General features: G+C 46.8%; 1 protein-coding gene across 3 annotated transcripts in view; it reads left to right on the top strand.

Annotated features, from left to right (window-relative positions):
• Positions 1 to 10,592: 10,592 nt before the first annotated feature.
• Positions 10,593 to 11,413, top strand: part of LOC147095530 (beta-2-microglobulin-like) — a 60,466-nt gene continuing 59,645 nt past the window's right edge. For 2 of the 3 annotated variants that reach the window (XM_085974658.1, XM_085974657.1), the window contains exon 1: positions 10,730 to 10,815. In XM_085974658.1, coding sequence (XP_085830784.1) covers positions 10,767 to 10,815 — 49 coding nt within the window. In that variant the 5' untranslated portion in view covers positions 10,730 to 10,766. Of the gene's footprint in view, positions 10,816 to 11,413 lie in introns of all 3 variants that reach the window. The other variant, XM_085974655.1, reaches the window with a different exon arrangement.

The following is an 11,413-nucleotide window of genomic DNA, read 5'->3' as shown; positions in this document are numbered from 1 at the left end:
CCTATCTCTGTGTTCCCTATCTCTGTGTACATGTTACCTATCTCTGTGTACCCTCTCTCTGTGTGCATGTTTCCTATCTCTGTGTACATGTTCCCTATCTCTGTGGACCCCTTCCCTATCTCTGTGTACATGTTCCCTATCTCTGTGTACGCTATCTCTGTGTACATGTTTCCTATCTCTGTGGACCCTGATATACCGATCAATTCAGTTCATGAAAAGCGACGAGTTAAGTTAGTAACTATAGGTTTTTATTGGCTAAATAACAGAGCCCACCCTCGTGGGTGATCGGATCCAACAAGGAGGAATACCAGCCAGTCGACCACGTTTATACCTGGGCAAGCAGGCGGAGTCATGTGCGGAGTCAGCTGTGGTCAGCCCAGGTATAACAGCGTGACAAGGGGTGACCTTGTGTAGTGATACAACAGTGTAAACAGTGATAACCATAGTGTACCGATAGTGAACGATAAAAGTGGTTTACCACAGACCGCTTCCCTATCTCTGTGTACATGTTCCCTATCTCTGTGAACCCTCTCTCTGTGTGCATGTTTCCTATCTCTGTGTACCCTATCTCTATCTACATGTACCCTATCTCTGTGTACCCTATCTCTGTGTACATGTTCACTATCTCTGTGTACCCAATCTCTGTGTACATGTTCCATATCTCTGTGGACCCCTTCCCTATCTCTGTGTACATGTTCCCTATCTCTGTGAACCCTCTCTCTGTGTGCATGTTTCCTATCTCTGTGTACCCTATCTCTATCTACATGTTCCCTATCTCTGTGTACCCTATCTCTGTGTACATGTTCCCTCTCCCTGTGTACATGTTCCCTATCTCTGTGCACATGTTCCCTCTCGCTGTGTACATGTTCCCTATCTCTGTGTACCCTCTCTCTGTGTACATGTTCCCTATCTCTGTGTACCCTCTCTCTGTGTACATGTTCCCTAACTCTGTGTTCCCTATCTCTGTTTACATGTTCCCTATCTCTGTGTTCCCTATCACTGTGTACATGTTCCCTATCTCTGTGTACCCTAACTCGGTGTAAATGTTCCCTATCTCTGTGTACCCTATCTCTGTGTACATGTTCCCTATCTCTGCGTACATGTTCCTTCTCTCTGAATACATGTTCCCTATCTCTGAGTACACGTTCCCTATCTCTGTGTACATGTTCCTATCTCTGTGTACATGTTCCCTCGCTCTGTGTACATGTTCCCTATCTCAGTGTACATGTTCCCTCGCTCTGTGTACATGTTCCCTATCTCAGTGTACATGTTCCCTCTCTCTGTGTACATGTTCCCTCTCTCTGTGTACATGTTCCCTCTCTCTGTGTACATTTTCCCTATCTCTATGTACATGTTCCCTATCTCTGTGTACCCTATCTCTGTGTGCATGTTCTCTATCTCTGTGTACCCTACCTCTGTGTACATGTTCCCTATCTCTGTGTATCCTATCTCTGTGTGCATGTTCCCTATCTCTGTGTACATGTTCCCTATCTCTGTGTACCCTATCTCTGTGTATATATTCCCTATCTCTGTGGACCCTTTCTCTGTGTACATGTTCCCTATCTCTGTGTACCCTCTCCCTGTGTACATGTTCCCTATCTCTGTGTACCCTCTCTGTGTACATGTTCCCTTTCTCTGTGTACCCTCTCTCTGTGTACATGTTCCCTATCTCTGTGTACCCTCTCTCTGTGTACATGTTCCCTATCTCTGTGTACCCTCTCTCTGTTTACATGTTCCCTATCTCTGTGTACATGTTCCCTATCACTGTGTACATAGAGTCATAGAGTCATAGAGTAATACAGCACGGATAGAGGCCCTGCGGCCCATCGTGTCCGCGCCGGCCATCAAGCCCTGTCTAATCTAATCCCATATTCCCGCATTTGGCCCGTAGCCTTGTATGCTATGGCATTTCAAGTGCACATCCAAATGCTTCTTAAATGTTGTGAGAGTTTCTGCCTCCACAACCCTTTCAGGCAGAGAGTTCCAGACTCCAACCACCCTCTGGGTGAAAAAGTTCTTTCTCAAATCCCCTCTAAACCTCCCGCCCTTTACCTTGAATCTATGCCCCCTAGTTATTGACCCCTCTACTAAGGGAAAAAGCTCCTCAGCATCCATCCTATCTATGCCCCTCATAATTTTGTACACCTCAATCATGTCCCCCCTCAGCCTCCTCAGCTCCAAGGAAAACAAACCCAACCTGCCCAGTCTCTCTTCATAGCTGAAGCGCTCCAGCCCTGGTAACATCCTGGTGAACCTCCTCTGCACCCTCTCTAACGCGATCACATCCTTCCTGTAGTGTGGCGACCAGAACTGCACACAATATTCCAGCTGTGGCCTAACCAGTGTTTTATACAGCTCCATCATAACCTCCTTGCTCTTATATTCAATGCCTCGGCTAATGAAGGCAAGTATCCCATATGCCTTTTTTACCACCCTATCCACCTGTTCCGCCGCCTTCAGGGATCTGTGTATTTGCACACCCAGATCCCTCTGACCCTCCGTCTTGCCTAGGGTCTTCCCATTCATTGTGTATTCCTTTGCCTTGTTAGTCCCCCCAAAGTGCATCACCTCGCACTTTTCCGGGTTAAATTCCATTTGCCACTGTTCCGCCCATCTGACCAACCCATCTATATCGTCCTGCAGACTAAGGCTACCCTCCTCGCTATTTACCACCCTACCAATTTTTGTATCATCTGCGAACTTACTGATCATACCCTTTGCATTCATATCCAAGTCATTAATGTAGACCACAAACAGCAAGGGACCCAGCACCGATCCCTGTGGTACCCCACTGGCCACAGGCTTCCAGTCACAAAAACAACCTTCGACCATCACCCTCTGCCTTCTGCCACTAAGCCAGTTTTGTATCCAATGTGCCAAGGCACCCTGGATTCCATGGGCTCTTACCTTCTTGACCAGTCTCCTGTGCGGGACTTTATCGAAGGCCTTACTGAAATCCATGTATACCACATCCACTGCGTTACCCTCATCCACACACCTAGTCACCCCCTCAAAAAATTCAATCAAATTAGTCAGACATGATCTTCCCTTGACAAAGCCATGTTGACTATCCCTGATTAATCCTTGCCTCTCCAAGTGGAGACAAATTTTGTCCCTCAGGATTTTTTCCAATAATTTTCCTACCACTGATGTTAGGCTCACTGGCCTGTAGTTCCCTGGTTTTTCCCTACTACCCTTCTTGAATAATGGTACTACATTAGCGGTTCTCCAGTCCTCTGGCACATCCCCTGTGGCCAGAGAGGTCCTGAATATATGTGTTAGTGCCCCCGCAATCTCCTCCTTTGCCTCACACAGCAGCCTGGGATACATTTCATCCGGGCCTGGGGATTTATCCATTTTTAGGCCAGCTAAAACCGCCAATACCTCCTCCCTCTCGATGTTAATATGTTCGAGCATATCACAGTCCCCCCGCCCTATTTCTATGTCTACATCGTCCTTCTCCATAGTGAAAACAGATGCAAAAAATTCATTTAGAACCCCTCCTACATCTTCCAGCTCCACACACAGATTGCCACTTTTGTCCCTAATGGGCCCTATTTTTTCCCTAGTTATCCTCTTACCCTTAATATACTTATAAAACATCTTCGGATTTTCCTTTATTTTGCTTGCCAGTGTTATTTCATGGCCCCTCCTTGATCTCCTAATTTCTTTTTTAAGTATCCCCCTGCACTTTTTGTACTCCTCTAAGGCTTCCTCCGTCTTTAGCCTTTTGTATCTACCAAAAGCCCTCCTTTTTTTCCTAATCCATTCTCGTATATCCCCTGACATCCAAGGTTCCCTGTGGTTTTTGGAACCACCCTTGACCTTTACGGGAACATGTTGCCATTGTATGATCTCAATCTCCCTTCTGAAAGCCTCCCATTGCTCCGATGCGGATTTTCCTACAAGTAGCTGATCCCAGTCCATTTTGGCAAGATCCTGCCTTATCCTATTAAAATCGGCCTTCCCCCAATTTAGAACCTTTATTTCCGGCCCATCCCTGTCCTTTTCCATGGCCACCTTAAATCTTACCATATTATGGTCACTATCACCAAAGTGCTCACCTACTAGCACTTTTTCCACTTGGCCGGCCACATTCCCTAGAATTAGGTCCAGTACCGCCCCCTCTCTTGTAGGACTTTCTACATGCTGGCTCAAAAAGCTCTCCTGGATGCACTTTAAGAATTCTACACCCTCTGAGCCTTTCACACTCTGACTATCCCAGTTAATATTGGGGAAGTTGAAATCCCCCATTATTATTACCCTATTATTTGCACATTTCTCTGAGATTTGCCTACATATCTGTTCCTCTATCTCCCCCTGACTGTTTGGAGGCCTATAGTACACTCCCAGCAAAGTGCTTGCCCCCTTTTTGTTTTTAAGCTCCACCCATATGGCCTCATTGGAGGACCCTGCTAATATATCATCCCTCCTTACTGCAGTAATTGACTCCTTAATTAATATTGCGACACCCCCTCCTCTTATACCTCCCCCTCTGTCTCGCCTGAAGATTCTGTACCCCGGAATATTGAGCTGCCAGTCTTGCCCTTCCCTCAACCATGTCTCCGTGATAGCAACAATATCATACTCCCATGTGTTTATCAACACCTTCAGTTCATCCACCTTATTTGCAAGACTCCTTGCATTAAAATAGATGCCATCCAGCCTTGCCCTTATATATTTGCCCTGTCTACCAAGCTGACTTGTTTTTTTCTCTATAATTGGCAGCACATCCCCCCCTATTTCAGCTCCCCTCTGTATCCCATCCCCCTGCCAAGTTAGTTTAAACCCCCCCCAACAGTGCTAGCAAACCTCCCCGCAAGGATATTTGTCCCGCTCTGGTTCAGGTGCAACCCGTCCGACTTGTACAAGTCCCACCTTTCCCAGAAGCAGGCCCAGTGATCCAGGAAAGTAAAACCCTCCCCCCTACACCAACTCTTTAGCCACGCATTCATCTGCTCTATCCTCCCATTCCTATACTTACTAGCACGTGGCACATATTCCCTCTCATTGTGTACATGTTCCCTTTCTCTGTGTACATGTTCCCTATCACTGTGTACATGTCCCCACTCATTGTGTACATGTTGCCTATCTCTGTGTTCCCTATCTCTGTGTAAATGTTCCCTATCTCTGTGTACATGTTCCCTATCTCTGTGTGCCCGCTCTCTGTGTACATGTTCCCTATCTCTGTGGACCCCTTCCCTATCTCTGTGTACATGTTCCCTATCTCTGTGGACCCCTTCTCTATCTCTGTGTACATGTTCCCTATCTCTGTGTTCATGTTCCCTATCTCTGTGTACATGTTCCCTATCTCTGTGTACATGTTCCCTATCTCTGTGTACATGTTCCCTATCTCTGTGTACATGTTCCCTATCTCTGTGGACCCTATCTCTGTGTACATGTTCGCTATCTCTGTGTACCCTATCTCTGTGTGCATGTTCCCTATCTCTGTGTACATGTTCCCTATCTCTGTGTACCCTCTCTCTGTGTGCATGTTCCCTATCTCTATGTACCCTATCTCTGTGTGCATGCTCCCTATCTCTGTGTACCCTATCTCTGTGTGCATGTTCCCTATCTCTGTGTACCCTATCTCTGTGTGCATGTTCCCTATCTCTGTGTACCGTATCTCTGTGTACATGTTCCCTATCTCTATGTACCCTATCTCTGTGTACATGTTCCCTATCTCTATGTACATGTTCCCTACCTCTGTGGACCCTATCTCTGTGTGCATGTTCCCTATCTCTGTGGACCCTATCTCTGTGCAAATGTTCCCTATCTCTGTGTACATGTTCCCTATCTCTGTGGACCCGCTCTCTGTGTACACGTTCCCTATCACTGTGTACATGTCCCCTCTCATTGTGTACATGTTCCTTATCACTGTGTACATGTTCCCTATCTCTGTGTTCCCTATCTCAGTGTACTTGTTCCCTCTTTGTGTGCATGTTTCCGATCTCTGTGTACATGTTCCCTATCTCTGTGTACATGTTCCCTATCTCTGTGTACCCTCTCTCTGTGTACATGTTTCCTATCTCTGTGTACATGTTCCCTCTCTCTGTGTACATGTTCCCTATCTCTGTGGACCCCTTCCCTATCTCTGTGTACATGTTCCCTATCTCTGTGTACCCTCTCTCTGTGTACATGTTTCCTATCTCTGTGTACATGTTCCCTCTCTCTGTGTACATGTTCCCTATCTCTGTGGACCCCTTCCCTATCTCTGTGTACATGTTTCCTATCTCTGTGGACCCTGATATACCTATCAATTCAGTTCATGAAAAGCGACAAGTTAAGTTAGTAACTATAGGTTTTTATTGGCTAAATAACAGAGCCCACCCTCGTGGGTGATCGGATCCAACAAGGAGGAATACCAACCAGTCGACCACCTTTATACCTGGGCAAGCAGGCGGAGTCATGTGCGGAGTCAGCTGTGGTCAGCCCAGGTATAACAGCGTGACAAGGGGTGACCTTGTGTAGTGATACAACAGTGTAAACAGTGATAACCATAGTGTAACGATAGTGAATGATAAAAGTGGTTTACCACAGACCCCTTCCCTATCTCTGTGTACATGTTCCCTATCTCTGTGTACCCTCTCTCTGTGTACATGTTCCCTATCTCTGTGGAACCTATCTCTGTGTACATGTTCCCTTTCTCTGTGTACCCTCTCTCTGTGTGTATGTTCCCTATCTCTGTGGACCCCTTCCCTATCTCTGTGTACATGTTCCCTATCTCTGTGTACCCTATCTCTGTGTACATGTTCCCTATCTCTGTGTACCCTATCTCTGTGTACATGTTCCCTATCTCTGTGTTCCATATCACTGTGTACATGTTCCCTATCTCTGTGTACATGTTCCCTCTCCCTGTGTACATGTTCCCTATCCCTGTGTACATGTTGCCTATCTCTGTGTTCCCTATCTCTGTGTACATGTTCCCTATCTCTGTTCCCTATCTCTGTGTACATGTTCCCTATCTCTGTGGACGCAATGTCTGTGTACATGTTCCCTATCTCTGTGGACCCCTTCCCTATCTCTGTGTACTCGTTCCCTATCACTGTGTACATGTCCCCTCTCATTGTGTACATGTTTCCTATCTCTGTGTACATGTTCCCTATCTCTGTGTACCCTCTCTGTGTGCATGTTTCCTATCTCTGTGTACATGTTCCCTCTCTCTGTGTACCCTCTCTCTGTGTACATGTTCCCTATCTCTGTGTACCCTCTCACTGTGTGCATGTTCCCTATCTCTGTGTACCCTCTTTCTCTGTGCATGTTCCCTATCTCTGTGTACATGTTCCCTATCTCTGTGTACCCTATCTCTGTGTACATGTTCCCTATCTCTCTGTACCCTCTCACTGTGTGCATGTTCCCTATCTCTGTGTACCCTCTTTCTCTGTGCATGTTTCCTATCTCTGTGTACATGTTCCCTATCTCTGTGTACCCTCACTCTGTGTGCATGTTCCCTATCTCTGTGTACCCTCACTCTGTGTACATGTTCCCTATCTCTGTGTACCCTATCTCTATCTACATGTACCCTATCTCTGTGTACCCTATCTCTGTGTACGTGTTCACTATCTCTGTGTACCCTATCTCTGTGTACATGTTCCATATCTCTGTGGACCCCTTCCCTATCTCTGTGTACATGTTCCCTATCTCTGTGTATCCTATCTCTGTGTACATGTTCCCTATCTCTGTGTACCCTATCTCTGTGTACATGTTCCCTATCTCTGCGTACATGTTCCTTCTCTCTGAATACATGTTCCCTATCTCTGAGTACACGTTCCCTATCTCTGTGTACACGTTCCCTATCTCTGAGTACACGTTCCCTATCTCTGTGTACATGTTCCTATCTCTGTGTACATGTTCGCTATCTCTGTGTACATGTTCCCTCGCTCTGTGTACATGTTCCCTCTCTCTGTGTACATGTTCCCTCTCTCTGTGTACATGTTCCCTCTCTCTGTGTACATGTTCCCTATCTCTGTGAACATGTTCCCTATCACGGTGTACATGTCCCCTCTCATTGTGCACATGTTCCCTATCAATGTGTACATGTTCCCTCTCTCTGTGTACATGTTCCCTCTCTCTGTGTACATGTTCCCTCTCTCTGTGTACATGTTCCCTATCACTGTTTACATCTTCCCTATCTGTGTTCACTATCTCTGTGTACATGTTCCCTATCTCTGTGTACATGTACCCTATCTCTCTGTACATGTTCCCTATCTCTGTGTATCCTATCTCTGTGTACATGTTCCCTATCTCTGTGTACATGTTCCCTATCTCTGTGTACCCTATCTCTGTGTGCATGTTCTCTATCTCTGTGTACCCTATCTCTGTGTACATTCTCCCTATCTCTGTGTATCCTATCTCTATGTATATGTTCCCTATCTCTGTGGACCCAAACTCCGTGTATGTGTTCCCTATCTCTGTGTACCCTATCTCTGTGTGCATGTTCCCTATCTCTGTGTACATGTTCCCTATCTCTGTGTGCCCTATCTCTGTGTACATGTTCCCTATCTCTGTGGACCCTACCTCTGTGCAAATGTTCCCTATCTCTGTGTACATGTTCCCTATCTCTGTGTTCCCTATCTCTGTGTACATGTTCCCTATCTGTGTTCCCTATCTCTGTGTACATGTTCCCTATCTCTGTGTACCCTCTCTCTGTGTACATGTTCCCTATCTCTGTGTACCCTATCTCTGTGTACACGTTCCCTATCACTGTGTACATGTCCCCTCTCATGGTGTACATGTTCCCTAACGCTGTGTACATGTTCCCTCTCTCTGTGTGCATGTTTCCTATCTCTGTGTACATGTTCCCTCTCTCTGTGTACATGTTCCCTATCTCTGTGTACCCTCTCTCTGTGTACATGTTCCCTATCTCTGTGTACATGTTCCCTATCTCTGTTCCCTATCTCTGTGTACATGTTCCCTATCTCTGTGGACGCAATGTCTGTGTACATGTTCCCTATCTCTGTGGACCCCTTCCCTATCTCTGTGTACATGTTCCCTATCTCTGTGGACCCTAACTCTGTGTACATGTTCCCTATCTCTGTGTACCCTATCTCTGTGTACTCGTTCCCTATCACTGTGTACATGTCCCCTCTCATTGTGTACATGTTTCCTATCTCTGTGTACATGTTCCCTATCTCTGTGTACATGTTCCCTATCTCTGTGTACCCTCTCTCTGTGTACCCTCTCACTGTGTGCATGTTCCCTATCTCTGTGTACCCTCTTTCTCTGTGCATGTTCCCTATCTCTGTGTACATGTTCCCTATCTCTGTGTACCCTATCTCTGTGTGCATGTTTCCTATCTCTGTGTACATGTTCCCTATCTCTGTGTGCATGTTCCCTATCTCTGTGTACATGTTCCCTATCTCTGTGTACCCTCTCTCTGTGTGCATGTTTCCTATCTCTGTGTACCCACTCTCTGTGTACATGTTCCCTATCTCTGTGTACCCTATCTCTGTGTACATGTTCCCTATCTCTGTGTACCCTCTCTCTGTGTGCATGTTTCCTATCTCTGTGTACATGTTCCCTATCTCTGTGTACCCTATCTCTGTGTACATGTTCCCTATCTCTGTGCACCCTCTCTCTGTGTACCCTATCTCTGTGTACATGTTCCCTATCTCTGTGTACCCTATCTCTGTGTACAAGTTTCCTATCTCTGTGTACCCTCTCTCTGTGTACATGTTCCCTATCTCTGTGGACCCTCTCTCTGTGCATGTTCCCTATCTCTGTGTACCCCCTTTGTCTGTGCATGTTCCCTTTCTCTGTGTACATATTCCCTATCTCTGTGTACATGTTCCCTATCTCTCTGTACCCACTCTCTGTGTACATGTTCCCTTTCTCTGTGCACCCTATCTCTTTGTACATGTTCCCTATCTCTGTGTACATGTTCCCTATCCCTGTGTACCCTATCTCTGTGTACATGTTCCCTATCTCTGTGTACCCTATCTCTGTGTACATGTTCCCTATCTCTCTGTTCCCTATCTCTGTGTACATGTTCCCTATCTCTGTGTACATGTTCCCTATCTCTGTGTACATGTTCCCTATTTCTGTGTACATGTTCCCTATCTCTGTGTACATGTTCCCTATCTCTGTGTGCATGTTCCCTATCTCTGTGGACCCTATCACTGTGTACCCTATCACTGTGTACATGTTCCCTATCTCTGTGTACCCTATCTGTGTACATGTTCCCTATCTCTGTGTACCCTATCTCTGTGTACATGTTCCCTATCTCTGTGTACCCTATCTCTGTGTACATGTTCCCTATCTCTGTGTACCCTCTCTCTGTGTACATGTTCCCTATCTCGGTGTTCCCTATCTCTGTGTACATGTTCCCTATCTCTGTGTACCTGTTCCCTATCTCTGTGGACCCCTTCCCTATCTCTGTACATAGCTGTAACTATGTCAGTCCAGCCATTACTTGTCCCTGGGTTTCGCTTTTGCCGACCCGCCCTTTCTCACTCTCCCGATTCACAAACTGTTCAGCGGTCTTTTACCCGGAGACCGATGACTCGTTGGGGACGAATATTGCGATTGGGTGAGTGGGCGGAGCGAAGCGCGGCTCGTCTTTTTATGATTGGTGATCGGCCGCTTGTTTGTTGCAGTTTAATCGGGAACCCAGGAAATTAAGAGCAGAGAGTCAGAGAGAAGCGACTGGACCGGAGCCTGAAAACCCGGAGAGATCCTGACCCTGAACCCGAACAGACCCTGAGAACCCGAACCCGGAGTGAGCCTGAGAACCCGGAGTGAGCTTGAGAATCCGAACCCGAACCATCATGCTGAAGATCGTGGCCCTGGCCTCGGTCCTGACCCTCTGCCTGGCGAGTAAGTGACCTTAGTGTTTGGGTGCTCCGGGTCCCGGGGTGAGTGCGGCGCCCCCTGAGCAGAGTTTAGAAAAGAATTTAAAACCCAGATAGGACCATCGCCACTGTGCCCTCTCCCTGAAAGAGCTCTCCCCTTAGTCTCATTACCATCGCCACTGTGCCCTCTCCCCGAAAGAGCTTTCCCTTTATTCCCATTCCCAATCGCCACTGTGCCCTCTCCCTGAAAGAGCTCTCCCCTTGGTCCCATTCCCCATCGCCACTGTGCCCTCTCCCCGAAAGAGCTCTCCCTTTGGTCTCATTCCTTGACAAAGTGCCAGTAGACTGAGCCTTGACACGGTGTAGGGAGCAGTGAATGACAGTCACCACGTTTATAGTTAACAGGAATGGTGGAGGAACCCATTACTTGCTGAAGGGGGAGCACTGTGGAGGGCAGATATTTAGACAGTGCTTAGAGGGTCTTTATTGCTTCTCCCCAGATAATGTTCTGTTGAATTTATGAAGCCCCACCCCCAGGACAGATTCTTCTGCCTGCTGAGCCTAGCGATGGTGTAAGTGTGTTTGTGAAGTTGATGTGTGAGTTTGATACAAACAGTGAACAG

Source organism: Somniosus microcephalus, unplaced genomic scaffold, assembly GCF_052327205.1.
Source record: "Somniosus microcephalus isolate GS21.2 unplaced genomic scaffold, FLI_Smic_1.0 unresolved_chr1, whole genome shotgun sequence".
In the NCBI taxonomy this organism is placed as follows: Eukaryota; Metazoa; Chordata; class Chondrichthyes; order Squaliformes; family Somniosidae; genus Somniosus; species Somniosus microcephalus.
This window is presented reverse-complemented; position numbering and strand designations above follow the sequence as displayed.